The sequence below is a fragment of the Macrobrachium rosenbergii genome, chromosome 2 (genome assembly GCF_040412425.1).
Source record: "Macrobrachium rosenbergii isolate ZJJX-2024 chromosome 2, ASM4041242v1, whole genome shotgun sequence".
In the NCBI taxonomy this organism is placed as follows: Eukaryota; Metazoa; Arthropoda; class Malacostraca; order Decapoda; family Palaemonidae; genus Macrobrachium; species Macrobrachium rosenbergii.
In genome coordinates this window covers 92662136-92679900 of record NC_089742.1, presented here as the reverse complement: position 1 = coordinate 92679900, position 17765 = coordinate 92662136, and the positions used below count along the sequence as shown (strand labels likewise).

Genomic DNA, 17765 nt, shown 5'->3' with positions numbered 1-17765 from the left:
ATATGAAGAGTAGTCACTGTACAATAGGGAGTCACAGTCTCACAATTACCTTCTAAACGTAAACATAAACAAACATGCATAATGAAAAGACTTTGTTGAGATTAGGCCAGCCATGATCTGGCACGGGCTCTTGGTTCTAAAGCAGCAAGTGTAGCCCTACATTCATTATCTTACACGTTTTGATAGATGTCTTTTAAGTGTCGTAATGTTTGTTTCAAAAGTTTACCAATCATTCAGAGAGAGAGAGAGAGAGAGAGAGAGAGAGAGATATATATATATATATATATATATATATATATATATATATATATATATATATATATATATATATATATATATTATATCTAGTCATCTAGCAGATCTATTCCTAAAATTCCATGGTTAAAAATTTCGGAGAGCAGTTAATTTTTTGAGTGGGTTTTCATTAACATGAACTTTTCGAATGCCTCAACTGGATAAGAGGGTTGAGCGGATATCCAGGGCCCGATGACGGGTTAACACATTTCGCTTTGAAGGTTATGTGGCAGAAAATAATTTGGAAAAGAAATTCAGTGTGAAAATAACCAAAAGTTTGTCATGTCAATTCCGTTCATTTTTCATTTGTAATGTTCAAGAATACCCATGTTTATAAAAAGTCTTTATCGTTCATCATTGGAATAATCATTTATTTCGCCATATTTCCTACTGTTTCATTGTAATCGTCCAAATTATGAATGAATAAAATACAGTAAAACAGTCACTGACTTTGAACACATGACACAAGGAAAGCATATCTTGATATAATGAAACTGAGATAAAAGGAAAGCGAGTGGAGAGAGGACTGAAGAAGCAATCGTGGGAGACAAAGAAGGTTCAAGAATGGCCAGCGTGACGTCATATCCTAGTGGACTGTCGCTCACGACATTCTGACGCACGATACCGAGAAAAGACGGGATTTCACCGGGTCCTCTGAGCCAGCACTGAGAAGGTCACCCACAGTGGAGACCCACTCAGTCAGATCTCGTGGCTCTATGGTGTCCCATTTTCAGGACTGATTGGTTTAAAAGTGCGTTGATATTATCGGAAAGCTAACAAAAAGTGCGTCAACTATAAAAACATTTGTGTGTGTGAAAGACCCACGTGAAAAACGAACATAACAGATGGGATTTGTGATGGTTCAAATCCTTTGTGCAATAGCCCTATTCGGGGCTATTGGCATCCATGCTCAAAACACCACCCATCAAAAGGGGAATGAAGAAGCTTCAGCAGTGACGCCAGGCATAGAGGAAAAGGTGACTTTTGCTCAAACACATAACGAAGAGGAGGAGCTGCAGCATAATGATTCTACTGCCAATAATACATCTCCAGCGATTACTGTTACAATGCAGAGCAACATAAGACCCCCAAATGAATATAATGAAGAAAACAGATATAACTCATATTCATTACCTGCAGACTCCTCCCAAGAAAAAGGATCGAATGTCAATGAAACCGAAAGAAATCCTACCAAATCAACAGATAATACGACTAGAACACCAAATACTGTTGTGAACAATAGCACAGGAGCTCACTCCAGCACAGATGCTGGCGATCACAGTGCGGAATTAACCTCTTTTGACCCTGTAGCTGAAAAAGCAGCTGCAGAGAAAAAGGATGCATTCTCTCATGACACTCTAGCCTCAATGACTAAAACAAGTACTGAAATGGCAGTCATCACTACAGTTCCAGCACAAAATTATGTTCCAAATATAAATAAGGAAACAAACAAGACTGCAACAGAAATCATTACAAGTACTATAACAGGTAACTCAACTAAAACTAAATCTATTGTTGATGTCCACCACAAGACGGTGTCTAATGGTAACGCTCGCTCAACTCATGACCAAGATGTGTCATTAAATAGTTCTTATCATTCCACAGAAACAGACACCTTTGAAGCTTTACGTTTTCACGGTAAGTGAGTGAACTTTATTATCATATCCTTACAGCAGCAATTGCAACCATCGGGTGGTGGAGCTACCGTCTTTCTAACAAATCACACTCGGTTCAAGAATGGAAGTTCTATTATCAATGTTAATTATCGAACTTCTGCTAGAGACCACGAAACCAATGACCACTTACTGACCCAACATCGAGAACAATAAAAGCTTAACAAGAACAAAGCTCACAATCACTTTCTTTTGTTATCTTGACGATAAGGCAAATGACCTCGTGAAACTATGTACGCTACACCAATACAAAAGTCAACTACATTCGCATAACAAAATGATCAAGATACAATATTGGACGTTTATACAACAGTAGTCATCTTGGGAAAACACTTAACATTAAACAAGTTTTTCCTAAATGTTATTCCCATGCATCCAATATTCACATTCTAATTTTGACTGGGCGTCTTTCAAATGCTGAACGCCAACCGGTTTTCTGATGCACGCTACAGTCTTTCTCTTTGTCGACCTGCAGTCAGTGGCTCATTTGTTCTACTTTCTTTTGGTGAAAGTTTCCTTATATCCCACAGACGCTTTTTCAAAGCTCAAATTCAGAGGTTGAATAGGTTCATTCTATGCCAGCTGCGTTTATTACAAATTCGGGAGGTTTTTCGCCCATGTCATTTTTGCATTTCCTAATTCTAGTACCCGCCCCCGGCTATAATCTTCTCCTGTTTCTATACTATGTCACTGACCGAGTCTGATGACATCACTTGATAACAGTGACATCGCTTCTGGCTCTACTTGAAAGTCACCATGAGAAAAAAGCTGGCAGACAAGTGAGAAAACCACTTCCTATAAAACAGACATTACACTTGATATGCTAAACTCTATCCTAGCCAGCACTTTCTTGCCTTTTGTAATATTTGTGATTAATAAAAATATAATAGCAATGAGCATCATAAGCGTCGATGATCTTCATAAACAAGCTTCGTTACTAACATCGGAATAAAAAAAAAGACAATGTTATATAGTTGCATTCTCTAACCAATGAATCTTTTATCTTAAGCCAACTTTGTAACAACTAACCATGTGTGTGTGTATAATATATATATATATATATATATATATATATATATATATATATATATATATATATATACATACATACATATATATATATATATATATATATATATATATATATATATATATATATATATATATATATATATATATATATATATATATATATATATAAAGTAAACATCACAACAGTTAACATGCAATAAAAAATAAGAAAAGTATATGGCCACAAAAGGAAATAAGCAAAAACTGATAGGAACTGGTCCTGTTGACATCGTCAGACTGAAGGTGAAATTGAAAGGACAGATACATCGTATTTACACAAAGCATGGCCTTCCTAAGAGGCCAATTTCTAGATGGCTCAAGTCACATTTCAGAAAAGAGGAAAACAGAGTCTGGTTGATGGAAAACAAAGCTGGGTTGATATTTAAAGTTTGCCCATTTATTATACAGGCAATTAACCTTCTTTCCAAGACATTTCTTCGTATGAAGCATCGTCTTCACTTTCATCCAAAGCATTTGCTATGCCACATTTTTTAAATGCTTTAACTATCAAATTTGTATCTATCTCCGTCCACGTTTTCTTTCACCCACAAACACAGTAGAGGGAAATCGGGAGCTTTCATCCTCCCCTCCTTTCCTAAATGTTTTCTCCCTTCCAATATCCAATCATTCCATTTCTTTCGGATGTTGCCTTTCAAAGGCTTATTGATGGATACGTCGCCGAGAGGCTGAACCTTGGGCTGAACAACACTCGTAAACCGCCGCCAATAACCCCTACATCGGTGTTTGTCTCTAGAACAGCTTTTAAAACTAAGTCCACTAGATATGACCTAAATAAGTAAAAAAATTTTTGCCGCAAACCACCTGGCCTTGATGCCCAAACTCTCTTTAGCCAAATCTTGCAGCCATCATCATTCCTCCACCCTTTTTCGTGAACGTGGACGACGATACCATTCGGGAATTTTTGTTCAGACTTAGATTTCCGTTTGAAGATAACCAATGGGGGAAAGTTTCGCCCCATCTGCCATACACGATAAAACAACATTAAAATGTGCTCTTTCATGCTCAGTAGTGTTGATTGCAATACTTTTCTCTCCAACTTTATTTATGGTCGACTGATTGATTATGAAATTTAGGTCTTGAAGGCCAAGCGCCGGAACCCATCAGGATTATTCAGTGCCAAATATTTACTGTCGAGTTTGTTGGCATATCGAAGTTTACGGGAGGTTCATCCATGTTGCCGATGCACGATCATTTATAGTCATTACCTTTGCCCTACAGTACTTGATTACAAAGCTTAGGAAATGATTGATTTTTTTCTTCTAATTCGTTAGGTAGCTTGTGCGCAATTTTGGTTTTTCTTCTTACGACGAAGATATCCCTTTTCATAAACCGAGTTCACCATCCTGCACTTGCTCTAAACTTAGGAATACCCATTTTTCTTGCTTCTCTAATTGCATAAGTCTTATATTAGATCGTGTTATAAAACAATTTGATCGGGTTTTGGACACCCACTTTGTAACTTTATATCTTCTAAATGCGGCCAATTACATTTACATCCGCGATTTGCACATTTATAAGGAGGAGTTACCATTCATTTTTCTTTTTGTTTTCTCCAACTTCGGACATACAGTAGCTTTCCCCGATGCCAAACAGCTTAGCAGCTTGAGCATTGTTTGTTTTCTCAGCTTTAGCTACAACTCGCAGCTTAAATTTAGCGGTATATTTCCTTGTCGATCTTTTCTCCAAAGCGAATAAGGTATATATAATGTAAAATATATCAGTCCTATTCTACTCAGGACCCGCATTCGTAGCATAGCCTAACTACGGTAATTGTTCACTATCGTACGATGGTCGAAATGCAAGCAAAAGAGGTTGTTATCTGATTCGGTTGTTCATAGCAAGAGCTGTTTCTCGCTCGGTTGTTTATGGCTGTGGGAGTTTACTTTTTTAACTTATTTAATAGAAGATGGGATAAAGAGATGAAGGAAAAGAGGTTAGTCAATTGTAATTTGGTCTCTCAAAATAGGAACTCACATGATACACGAGGCACATCATGGTCAAATCATCTTTTGTGAGGGAAAATTTGGGGTCAATATGCTACATCACGCGTTATATATATATATATATATATATATATATATATATATATATATATATATATATATATATATATATATATATTATATATATATATATATATATATATATTATATATATATATATATATATATTATATATATATATATATATATAATTATATATATATATACAGTGTATATATATATATATATATATATATATATAATTATATATATATATAAAGTATATATATATATATATATATATATATATATATATATATATATATATATATATATATATATATATATATAATTATATATATATATATATACAGTATATATATATATATATATATATATATATATATATATATATATATATATATATATATATATATATGCATTAAACTACAAACGTCCTTTAATATCAATTCGCTCTTCCTCGAAATAATATATTTTCATATATGTTACCGAAGGGAATTTTTAGTTGATAATAAGTTCGTCGTCCCGTGGGCTCGAACCAACCCACGGGACGACGAACTTATTATCAACTAAAAATATATATATATATTATTTTCGAGGTAGAGCGAATTGGATATAAAGGACGTTTGTATGCTTGTATATAATCATGATGTGATATATAATATATATATATATATATATATATATATATATATATATATATATATATATATATATATATACATATACTAGTCCCATCCAAGACTTTCTTTGCCTTTCGTTATGCATTATATATATATATATATATATATATATATATATATATATATATATATATATATATATATATATATATATATATATATATATATATATATATATATATATAATATTCACACAAAAATATATATATATATATATATATTATATATATGCAGAGCAACTTTGTATTAGTTTCACAATACTCTCTAAATGTTCTACGTTCTTCAAAGTGTAGTTGATGGATAAAGAAACGAAGATTATCTCTTTGTTCCACTGACTGGGAACACAACACCACAGCTGCTCCGTCACTTCCCGTGACCTCTTCAAAGTGTACTACATTTTCTTGTTGTTGGTTTTTAAGTTGGCCTTATGCCAGTACGGGCTCTTGCTCATAGAGCAGCCCGTAAGTCATTTTTTGATGAGCAGGTGAGTCAAGGATATGTATATGAAACTCTTTACTGTGACTATGGATATGCCAGTGATATGGTATGATAGCAGTACTACATTTTCAGTTGTTGTTTCAGATTTAGCTGGCCTTGTGCCAGCACGGGCTCATGCTCCTACAGCAGCCCGTAGAATACATTTTCTTTCCGTACTCGTGTTTTATTACATGGCGCGGACGGAATAGTAGCGCCTAAAAACATCAACAATAAATACATTTAAATACAAAACAATACAAGTAAATTACAAAGATGATTTTAACTTAATTTAAGTTGTACAAAAATAATGCGTTACAAAGAGATTTACAATAATCAAAAATTTTTAGATGAACTGTAATGGAAACAAAAACCACGTGTGCTGATTGTCTGGCAACAAACGAAAATTTAAATGGGACGCGGGGATACGCATTACGGGGAAAGGATGGAGGGTAAGGGAGAGAGAGAGAGAGAGAGAGAGAGAGAGAGAGAGAGAGAGAGAGAGAGAGAGAGACGTGATTCAAGAAATGCCGTTGCCGTTATTTGAGTTATTTGCTCTTCCGGTGTTGGATGATATTGGCTGCCTACAATATAGGCTAAGCATCAACCACCGATCGCCTGTAGGCTAATGGGCACTCCCCACCTGCATTGAGAAACCGTCCAGCTTTCGTTGTCTTCGTGTAGACTTTGGTGTCAAACCGTTCCCCATTTTGGGTTAAGAGGATGTCCAAGAAAGGCACAGTTTTCTCTCTGCTGAATTCGACCGTAAAATTTAAGGAGGAATTATTCCTAAGTTCTTGGGCTAATTTTACGGCTTCACTTTTGTCTTTCATTGTGATAAAAATATCATCAATATACCTCGCGTCTATGTGTGGTTTTTGATTATTGGTAAAAGTTGTGGTTTCGACATGGTCCATATAAATATTAGCAAAAAAAGGACTCCCAGCGGAGACTCCATCGCTATACCGTCACACTGTCTAAATAATTCACCCTTGTGAGAGAGGAAAGGGGCCTCTTTGGTGCAAGCCATGTATATATATACATATACATACATATAATATACATATGTATATGTATATATATATATATATATATGCTAGCCCCAAAACAAGACTTATCTGTCCTTTCGTGAGCTATATACATACAAAATATATATAAATATATATGTGTATGCATATGTGTGTATATTATATATATAATGCATAAGTTACGAAAGACAAAGTAAGTCTTGGATGGGACTAGTATATATAAAATATATTCCTATTAGTATATTCCTAATGCCACCACTGGAAGAAAGGTCTGGCTGGAATCCAGAGCCAACGAGGATCGCATTATTGAAGTTTGTCAGGCACTCAGTATTTCAGATGCTATGTTAGATCCTGATCCCAAGAAGTTAAATGAAAAGCTGATGGTTATTTTAATGAGGTATGTCCCTAGAAAGGTCATCAAATTCAGGACAAATGGCCAGCCATGGTTTGATGATACATGTAGGCCAGCTTACCATGACAAACAGACCAAATTCACACATGGAGACGAAATCATTCAAATGAAAATGACATCATTTTTGTTGAGTCTCGCCGTCCTGTGAATAGAACTTACCATACAGCCGCGAGAAATGACTATAATTCCTTAAAGAAAAAACTCGAAGGAATTACTCAGCCTCATCTGTAATGGACCAAATTGGCACTGTCTAAATTTACCTTTGGGCCAGGCTCGCCTTCCATTCCACCACTACTAACAGATCATGGTAGATTGGGTCCTGGCCTTCGGTTTAAATTTGGGAATGATATTAATATTTCCGTGACGAATCATACAAATCATTTATGTGGAAAATAGCAGAAAACGGTCTCAGTTCACATGAAGAGCTTATGATTCGACATGTGACCACAGAACTGAGCATAACTGACCCAGTTTTATTTCAAAATTAACTAGGTCTTAAACCAACGACTGGAGACTGTACTTAACTCATATACTGGAAATTGTCAAACAAAAATTAGCTTTCACTCTTCTAGACAAGCATATTTCTAGTGAAATTTCAGCATTACAATTTGTACGTATTCCATAATCCACCAACCGCACAGAACAAACAATCACACGCAAAGTTTCCTTCTGGCTGGTTAGAGTAGCTAGCATCGCTGTACAGACTTCCAATTCTTTCTATTTGTGGAGTAACCTTCATATCTAGCCTTTAAAAACAGGTCCTTTTATGAGAAGAAACTGGACAATTCCCATGTTGAAATGGATGTTTCAAGAATTTCACGAAATGTTGTGTTATCCAGCACTTACTTACGTATTTTGTTTATAATAAGTCCCACCAGTATTACAATGTACAATCTACCAAAAGATACTTTGCCTGATCATCTTTTCAATGAGAAGCATTCAAAAATGTATCATTTCATCCACGCAGGAGACGACCACTCTCATTCGCCTCGATCCGAGAAGCACGTTGAGGGGACCAGTCAAAATGTGCACACGGAAAATACAACGAACCTCTGTTCCTCCTGCCTTTGCGACCCAGACAAAAAGAACGTCTACTGCATACATGAGCACATACTTCAAGTAAGTATCTCGCTGAAAGAAAGTTTATGAAAACGACGAATACTGTGAGATACAAATATGGCCGTGGCTATTATTCTTAAAAGCTACAGAGTTTCATCACTTTAACTGCCACTGTTAACTTGTTCCCTAAAAATGAAACTTGCGCCAGGCACTAGTGGCAGCAGGTCTTACAGCACACAATTTCCACAACCCAATCTACGCAAAACTGTTCAAGATTTCCAAAGTGAATGGAGTGCATGCTTTGACTGATGAGTGACCTTAAACATGTTCGTCAGCACTTCTCTTTCAGTAACAGTAATAAAATAATATATTGTTTATTAAAACCTCTGCAAAAACTGGACATTTTTCTTCGCAACAGGGTTCAGTGCACCATCTGGAGCTCCACAGCGGTGTGATCCCCAAGACAGCAACATTCCTCAATGTAGTAGGCTTTGACAGTGTGAAAATAATGAAAGGTACTTTTGGTAGTCAAGATCTAGAGCTTCGTAATATACAGTTTCAAAATATTGGCGAGGTTCAGTTCATGAAAGAATCTCTCCTTTTTGATGCCAAGGCAAGGTAAGACATCATGATTTTCATTTTCTCTCAGCTTACTTAGCATCCTAACACAATTACCAATCAGTCCACTCTCTTTTTATTTCTGTTCTGGTTTGGTCTTTGACCCGGAGTAACTTCTCCAATTTAGGAGACGGAGAATCGAACATTAATAAGTTACTATATATATATGAGAGAAAGAAATTCACGCCATGAAAATTTCTTCCATTTATATTTTGTGCATGAAGAAAAACATACAGCATTAATATATCTGGTTTCTGTAAATAGTCAAAAATATTTAACCAGCATTTTCACGAAATTTGTCATTAGGAACCTCGCCTGTTACTTCTAGCAATACATCTAACACTATTCTTTATCAAGGTCGTTATTGAAAATTTATCCAGTAACCCGATTCGTCTTCATGTTTTTTTCTTGTTTTCAGGTCAAATCGAGAAGTAGCTGTGACATTCACTGACTGCACCATAAGAGAGATCCCCACTGAAACATTCACTCAATACGCCAGAAGTGAAGACCAGAAAAATGACATTGACTTAGAAAACACAAGATTCTTGACACTCCAGATAATAAGGTATGCGGTATTGTCCTCGTAAAATAAACCAATAGTTGTGAAAGAATAGATATGAGGCTAACTTTTAAAAGTTCATTCCTTAGTGATAATGCAAAATGTTTCTAGTGAGTTTAGATCATGCCATGAGACTTTTCAGTAAGTTTGTCTTGACTGACAAAGTGCAAAAATGGGCGGTATATGAATTTACTTTTGTGTCCAGTGGTGAGGTTAAAACCTTTCCATCTTATCCGACACGCCACTATTTTTTTTTTTTTTTTTCTTTTTCTCAGAATATTATCCGTTTTATTGTAAGTAGCCACTCTCTGGCCAAGACCGAACAGGAAATGCTTATCAATTTGACAAGAGCGCTTCGCAAAAGAAATTTAACGTCATCCCTAAACTAGGCCATTTTTTCATGCTAATCAATGGTATGGGATATACAATGCCACAATCTGAACTACTCCGAACCAGGTCTAACATTAACAACCAATGGAGTACAGTAGGCTGAAATTTCTTGCTCTTTTTGATAACAGAACTGATTGAAATTATTCCCAACTATCTGTTCCCTCGCCCAGAGAGTGAAGGATTCCTGTACGCATTTCTTGCTCTTTAGTTGATAACATAACTGACGAGATACTTTTGCAAATCTTTACCCAGATGCAACATTTCAACCATACGCAGCTACGCACTCACACAGGCACGCCTTTTGTACTTCAAAATGTCACACAGCAAAGTAAGTATTTCCTCTACAATTTTGTCACTTCACATTAAAACTTGTGTTCAGACTTTCGTGCTGCAGAATTTCCTTTTAGAGAAAGTGGTATTTTTATTCATAGTAAATGCACTTTTTAAAGTACTGACAACTATATATAAAAATAATGTAAACATCTGGCGGTTGAAGCTGAACTAGCATGCCCCACCAGTAAGCAAAGAAAAGCTCCACTTTATTAAAACTGCGCACAACTGGCAAAACTACAGTATAGCATCTGAAATTGCTATATGTTGTGTGTGCTTGCAGGTAGAAGTTATGGAAGAGCACAGCTTTCACGTGGATGTCTACGAAGACTGGGTCATGGAACACAACCACCTTCCTCGGCTGATGCCGCACACCGTCTGCCTTCGCAGCCAAATGCTGGTCATATTTTCAAACAACTTTTTCGCAGCCATTGAAAACAGGTCACTGGAAATCACCTCCAATACCCAAGTAAGTCTGGATAAGTTCAAAACGGTTTCCAAGTTTCGTATCTGTACAGTACGATTGCATCTCCTTTATTAAAAAAAGTAGGTCTTCTCAAGTATGTGAACAATACAATCGAAATTACTTGGTTTTAACTACTCCTCACATGGGCAAATATATTTTTGAACGATGCCTGCAAACTGAAGCATGCTATCATCAACTTTTATATCTGGATCAAAGGAATTGCAGTTGAAAGCTGGTTTCAAGTAAAGAGAAAAATTATCTTTTGGAAGAAACTGATAAAAAAAACTAATCTTCAGTCAATTCATCACCTGGCTATACATGAAGCATACAACGATACGCACATCTAAAGACCTCACAACAAGCGAGGCACTGATAAATGTCAGTAACACCCCCTACAAGAGAATACCTTTAGTTGCCTGCCAAATGCCTCCCTGCCTTGCCCGCCTATTCAAATCAGATGTTTATTTTCATGGAAGTCGCTTCCGCTTTCACACCCTAACTCGCGCTTGTACACTTCCATCGTTCCCTCCAACTTCCTTCCCCTGGCTTCCTTCAGATTGGACACCAGCTCTCCTTCTGTTTCCCTTCCCTTCCTTTCCTTATCTCCTTCCGGGTGAGACTAGCAGAGGATTTTGACTTGAAGTGTGGCACAGTCTTTCATGCCTATTTGTTACAAGGAAATACGAAATACAACTGCCGTACAACGATGTTTTAACTTCTCGACTTCTCAAAATGCTGGGATACTCGTACAAATTCTACTGGAATCCTTGAAAAATAGAAATAGGAAATGACATGGCTATATCACCGGCCGCGCTGCCCAGGGCTTTCGACCCAGGGTCAGGAGAGAAATGCGTTCAGCGTCGACTACAGTACCTTCGTTCGTTGCACAGCTGTGGTTAGCAGCACTGCAACCATTTCTCCTCCCCCCTCTGGTTTGAAGCCCATCAAAAGAATGCGAAACTCCTTTGGTTTCCCGTTCAAATTTTCAAAGGATTTCAGAGAGCCTATAATCCAAAATTAATAGGAAATAAATAAGAGTTTAGAGTACAGAAACTGTCTTTCCATGAAAGACATCACACTCCACTTTCCTACACTATTCTTTATAATGTACACTGTGCGTCGTCTCAACTAAATTAAGCTTAGCCTGTCCTTTAGGAGAATACAGTTTGAGGCTTGATCTAGCTTCAATCATTTTCAAGGAATGTGTTCACGTTTAAAATATTCTGCGGAATAATTACACAGTCTAGCAATATCTTAAATCATTTTCGAGGAATGTGTTCACGTTTTAAATAGTCTGCGGAATAATTACCCAGTCTAGCAAATATATCAAGTAGCACATAATTGCAACGAAACGAGGTAACCTTCAGCCTCATTTCTCGTCAATTTCAACATAATACAATCCCTTATTCAGCTCTGCACTTGCGAAAAACGATCATTAATCAGAATAGATTAACATATTTTCTCACGCTTTCCCCTTGCAAAACCACAACATGATTCTCCTGCTTCTATTCCTTGAATCACATTTGACCTGAAATTCGAATCTTGCTGCTGCATAGCCTACTGTATACCCAAACTGATCATTACCTTCCTTAAACTGTTTAAATACGCTGACACATATTCATTTGACACATCCTTTCCATATATTAACAATAAACAAGAACTAACTTCACAGGCATAATTTGGTGGCTGACTTTCAATGGAAAATTCAATGGAATCATTATTATTTTAGAAACTATTTCTTACAGTAGCTAGGACTGAGACACAAGAACTAATTCAGGCATAAATGCAATAGTTCAACTTTCGAATCGGCTACAATGTTATACCTCGCCTATTGTGAAAAAAGGAAGAAATGTCAGAGGAATCTTTGACTCGTTTGAGAGCTTACTGTACTCCTGTACCTTTTTATGCTCCCTGTACCTTTTTAAGTTGGTTATGTAATGATAATATTAACAATAATCAGTGATTATACAAAACCTTCCATCAACAGGTACTGTTTGAGTTCAATCGAGTCTTCTACCTGGGAAGTGAGGCACTGGTGGGAATAACACCGACAGGAAGAGGGTCCAATCTGGTGTTCATGAATAACACAGTATTCAGCCTTGGGTCCAAATCTCTCCTCATAAGTAACAAATATCCTTTACATGAGCGAAAAATTCTGGACAACAACTTCAACATTCTGTGTGACTGTCACATAAAGGAAAAGTTTCTCCCATTCATGGATATAAGTCACCTCAGCAGTCATCACGACAATCTGACCTACAGCAAACTAATGGCAAGTTCTTCATGCAGGAGATACGCTGCTTCTAATATATACAACAACATTGAGGGGTACCTGACAAACAACTGCAGTCCAGTACCCTTGCCTATAATAGTGTCAGCAGCCGTTGTTGTGACAGTTGTTATAATAACCATAATCGTGTGTGTTGTGTGTACAAAGCGCGCTGAAAAAGCCAAGGAAGAAGCAAATTATCTGGGCGAGTGCTGCTACTCTCACAGTTTCTCGACACTGAACTCTGGCAACCAGGCGAGTGTGTCCTCACCTTTCTCGGCATGCAGCTCATGGGAAAGATCAAAGCAATTGCAACCTTGGGTGATTGCAGTGCCCGAGGTGAAGACTTACCAAGAAACGGAAGTAAACGTACGATATGAACAAACAGACCCACTGAACGCTAGCGTGAGAGGTTCCTATCAAGATCCAACAATTGACTTTCAACAAAGAGCTGGAGTACGAGCTTCATGTCCATTCAATTGATATCACTATAAATTTTACTCAAGAAATAACTGCACACTGGTACTCTCTGACGCAGAAGTTATGTAAAAATCTTCTACAAATTTGCCATAACAGAAATTACATGTGGAAAATACAGAAAGACAAAATATGACTTCTGGATTTAAAAATGGATGGTCATTGTTTTCAAATACCAGACAAAATTACTCGAATACATATTTGTGCTGAATTCAACTGCGCAAATTTCAAAGGTTTCTTGGCAAGACGTGCAGGAGTGATGAGATCATAATCAGAACAAGCTAAGTACCATAACTGCAAAAGCTACATGCATGAGAAGTGCGCTACTACTGCCTTTACAGGAAATTTCTCCCTGAGGATGCAAGAATACAAGTTGCAAGACTACTGAGGAAGAACTTTGACTTTTGTAAAATTACACTGCAAGTTCGTCAGCCCCAACACACGAGGTTTTGCCCGTTCTTTTTTTTTTCCCAGTTATGTTTGGTTTTCTCTCCTGTCTAACGCGCACAGTGGTCAGAAGTTAAGCAGACTGAGACACTGCCACCTGGACATGCTAGCAGTTTAAAAAATAAAAATGAATTTTGAGTGTGCATTTGAACTAAAGCGGGTTTGTATAATTTTCAAACACTGAGACAAGGTAGTTTGCTGCATTCCTCTTTTCAACATCTGTGGGCAGAAGGCACAGCGGGAAGGACTTGAAAAATGCTGAAAAGGAAGCTCAAGATAGAGGGGAGCAATTGCAAATGATAGTTACGATGTGCACATCCACTGCTGTCGACAATTAGTACACGGGATGGAAATAAAAACTTGATGGACTCTGAGCGAACACGCAATGAACATTCAGTGATAATAATGTATGAAAAGAGACACTGAAATATTAAGGGGACAGAGGAGGGAACAAACACGCTCGTGATGTGAAGACAGACAGAGAAGTTGATTACTCTGCTAACTTCGGATCACTCTGACGGCAAAAGTCCTCCTGGCAAAGCTTGACTTGGAGCTCAGCAAATACTGTATTTATTTATTATGTTTTAAACGACACAAGGCCGCTTTGGTCCGATACTTGTGACTTTGAGAAGACACTCCTCATGGTCTGAGAAGCGTTGGAACTGGTCTTGCAGCAGGAAGGAAATCTGAACCCACTAATTCAAGTACAAATGAAGCTTCCCTAAAAGATGAGGTAGAAAAAACAACTTTGGTGTTAATACTGGTGTCAAAAAAGAAACTACTAATCAACCAATACTGTACAAGGAGGATAGTCGACAGAAAATGCAAAAAGGAAGAACGATGCGAAAATAAACTATTGTACAGTATTTACTACACCACGGGAAGAGCTGTATGAAGAGAAGAAAATGCTGAAACGAAGATACCGAAACGAAAGCGCTAGAAACAAAATGGCTTCCAGAGTGCAACTTAACTCAGGTATGATGAATGATGGTGCATATGCAATACTGAGAACATATCATTCATGTCAAACTAGAGAACAAACACCATGTATTGTAAGTGACATTCCACTATACACCATGTATTGTAAGTGACATTCCATTATACACCATGTATTGTAAAAGACATTCCATTATATCTACAAGAATCTATTTTTCATATTTTCCAAAGCAAATTCTATGCCATGACCTCTGCCATCATGGAGCCACTGACATTCAAGTTACATGTATCAATCGAACCAGTTTCGAGACAATTCACACCACGAGAATTTTCCTGTTAAATCAACCTTATTGCTACGTTACAACTCGAGAAACATTTTCATATCTACATATTTCCACTTATGGACTAAGGAATATATATGCCTGGTGATGACTTTTTCAGTAGCTATAATATAATAATAATAATGATCAAGCATGAATTCAGTGTTTAACTACATTATTACCATAGCTAAGTTTCGTGAAAAATAGATTCTGTCGTTTTGTGTATAACATATAAGACGTGTAATGGTTTCTTTTGCCTATCAGAAATCTGCAAGAATATCACAAATCAGAAAATAGTACAAAAGCAGAGTTGTGCTTTCTGTTGCAGCCCTCAAGAGCAACTCCCCATGCCTTGGAATGCTGTCATCATTGTGAGAATCATTTTCGATGCAAACACCTCAATTTCCAACCTTAATAAAGATGTCTTTCCATCTTCGTTCCTTTGATGTGTTAGACAGGTCAAAGATTTCTTTTTTAATTACCTATACAGTTCTTCTCATAATCTTATACTCTGATATACAAATGATATCAGTGATAATTACTGAATTGACAAAGGTAATGTTTTACGAATTTCATTATTCATATGTGAATACTGTATTTGGTTAAATGTCCCCCTTCCACAGAAAGAATGAGAATTACCTCATGCTTTTTGAGGTGTGAAAAGTAATAATAAGAGATATGTATTTAATCATTTGTACTGAAATTAATTAGATATTTTGATAACTTCCTTTCATTTCATTAGCCTAGAAAACCATGTAATTTCCAACAGATTTATTTATTATCAAAATGATATAACCAGACCACTGAGCTGACTATCTTCTCTCATAGGGCTGGCCCCAAGGATTTGAATGAAATGCCAGGTCTAGGCCAGAGGCCAAGCACTGGGACCAAATAGGTCATTCGGTATAGTGATGAATGAGTGAAAATGAAATTAAAAACTGCACAAAGGCATACGCTCCCATACTGGAACACACCCACATATTAAATACGTTTACTGTTTCCATACATACTCACTAACAGGGTATATTAAAATTCAGAATAAGTTGAGTTACATTTTAAAATTTAGTTGTTTTAAAACTGATTAGACGCCCTAAGGGTTTTCCTATTTTTATTATTTACTTATTTTTATTTTTTATTAATTAAATCACAGTTCCTCATGAACATTAAAATCGGAATTACTGAAAATGTAGAAGATTCTGACAAAATTTCCTTCATTGGTCTACTTCAAAAATTTCAAAATCGCTGCAAATTATATTTTGGACATTCACACAATACGCGCTTGACTCTTATCATCACTTTGCACTCCGTGCATTCGGGAGGAAGGCCACATGGACTCTTCATTAAGTGTCCATGTGTGAAACGAGTATGGACTATTCGAAGACGCGTCAGAATTACTTGTCTCTCTCTCTCTCTCTCTCTCTGATCTGATGAACTTCATTTTCCAACACAGGATTTTATCCGTTTCAATATTTTTTATTTTCAGGTTCTGCACTCCATATATTTTGCCATTTATTTACAATGATTGTTTTTATATATCTTAGTGAGTAATAAGGATGTTTACATTTCTTTTTGTCATGTGGACTGCTTCTTTAGGTACTTTATCAGACTCTTTGTTTCCTTTAATCCCGACATGGGCGGGGGTCCAACATATTCAATATTTTTTTCCATTATTATACAACTTATGGGATGAAAAATTAACTCGTACAATATTGTTTTTTGGATTGTAACTTTGAATGCCTTCTATAGCGCTTCTGGAGTCGCTATAAATCACAAAAATATTAAATAAGGCTTCTTTAATTATTTTTATGGCTGATGCTATTGCACATAACTCAGCTGTAAATACTGAGGATTTTCTGGCGGAAAGATGTGATACGTTTTGTCTTGGGATACTGCAGCATATCTCACTCCGTACTGTGACTTATATTCGTCGGTGTACAGTATATTGCGTAATGTGGACCTTTTCAGATTATATGTTCTACTGTATGCTGTCTATGGTGTTCTGGAGTATATGAAAAACTTTTTGATAAATATTTTAAGTGTGTGCAAATTTTCATTTTATTCATATTCCAAGGAGGGGGTAATTTTACTATTGAAGGTAACTGTATATTTATATTCAGTGACTCAAGCAATCTTCTAGATCTAACTGAGAAAGGTGGTAAATGATTATTAATAAATACATCTCTTAATTCAAATAATCTTTTTGTTGGAGAATCACTTGTCTGAATTCTCAGGGCT

At 36.4% G+C, this 17765-nt stretch overlaps 2 protein-coding genes across 3 annotated transcripts in view; one reads left to right on the top strand and one right to left on the bottom strand.

Annotated features, from left to right (window-relative positions):
- Window positions 1–17765, bottom strand: part of hiw (highwire) — a 1788684-nt gene that overhangs the window by 651256 nt on the left and 1119663 nt on the right.
- On the top strand, window positions 913–16255 carry LOC136849202 (uncharacterized). Of its 2 annotated transcripts, none has more exons than XM_067122352.1 (7): window positions 913–1932; window positions 8627–8778; window positions 9137–9336; window positions 9755–9901; window positions 10538–10613; window positions 10899–11084; window positions 13069–16255. In XM_067122352.1, exons 1-7 carry the CDS (start codon window positions 1140–1142, stop codon window positions 13831–13833), a joined length of 2319 nt encoding a protein of 772 aa, XP_066978453.1. In that variant the 5' UTR covers window positions 913–1139; the 3' UTR covers window positions 13834–16255. The 2 variants fall into 2 exon arrangements, with proteins under 2 accessions (XP_066978453.1, XP_066978463.1); XM_067122362.1 differs by having other exon boundaries at window positions 931–1782.

Bases quoted from the DNA above. Each gene is read 5' to 3' on its own strand.
- LOC136849202 (XM_067122352.1), top strand. From the start codon at position 1,140: ATGGGATTTGTGATGGTTCAAATCCTTTGTGCAATAGCCCTATTCGGG. The intron at 9,902-10,537 runs GTATGCGGTATT...ATCTTTACCCAG, and splicing joins TTGACACTCCAGATAATAAG to ATGCAACATTTCAACCATAC. The intron at 11,085-13,068 runs GTAAGTCTGGAT...TTCCATCAACAG, and splicing joins AAATCACCTCCAATACCCAA to GTACTGTTTGAGTTCAATCG.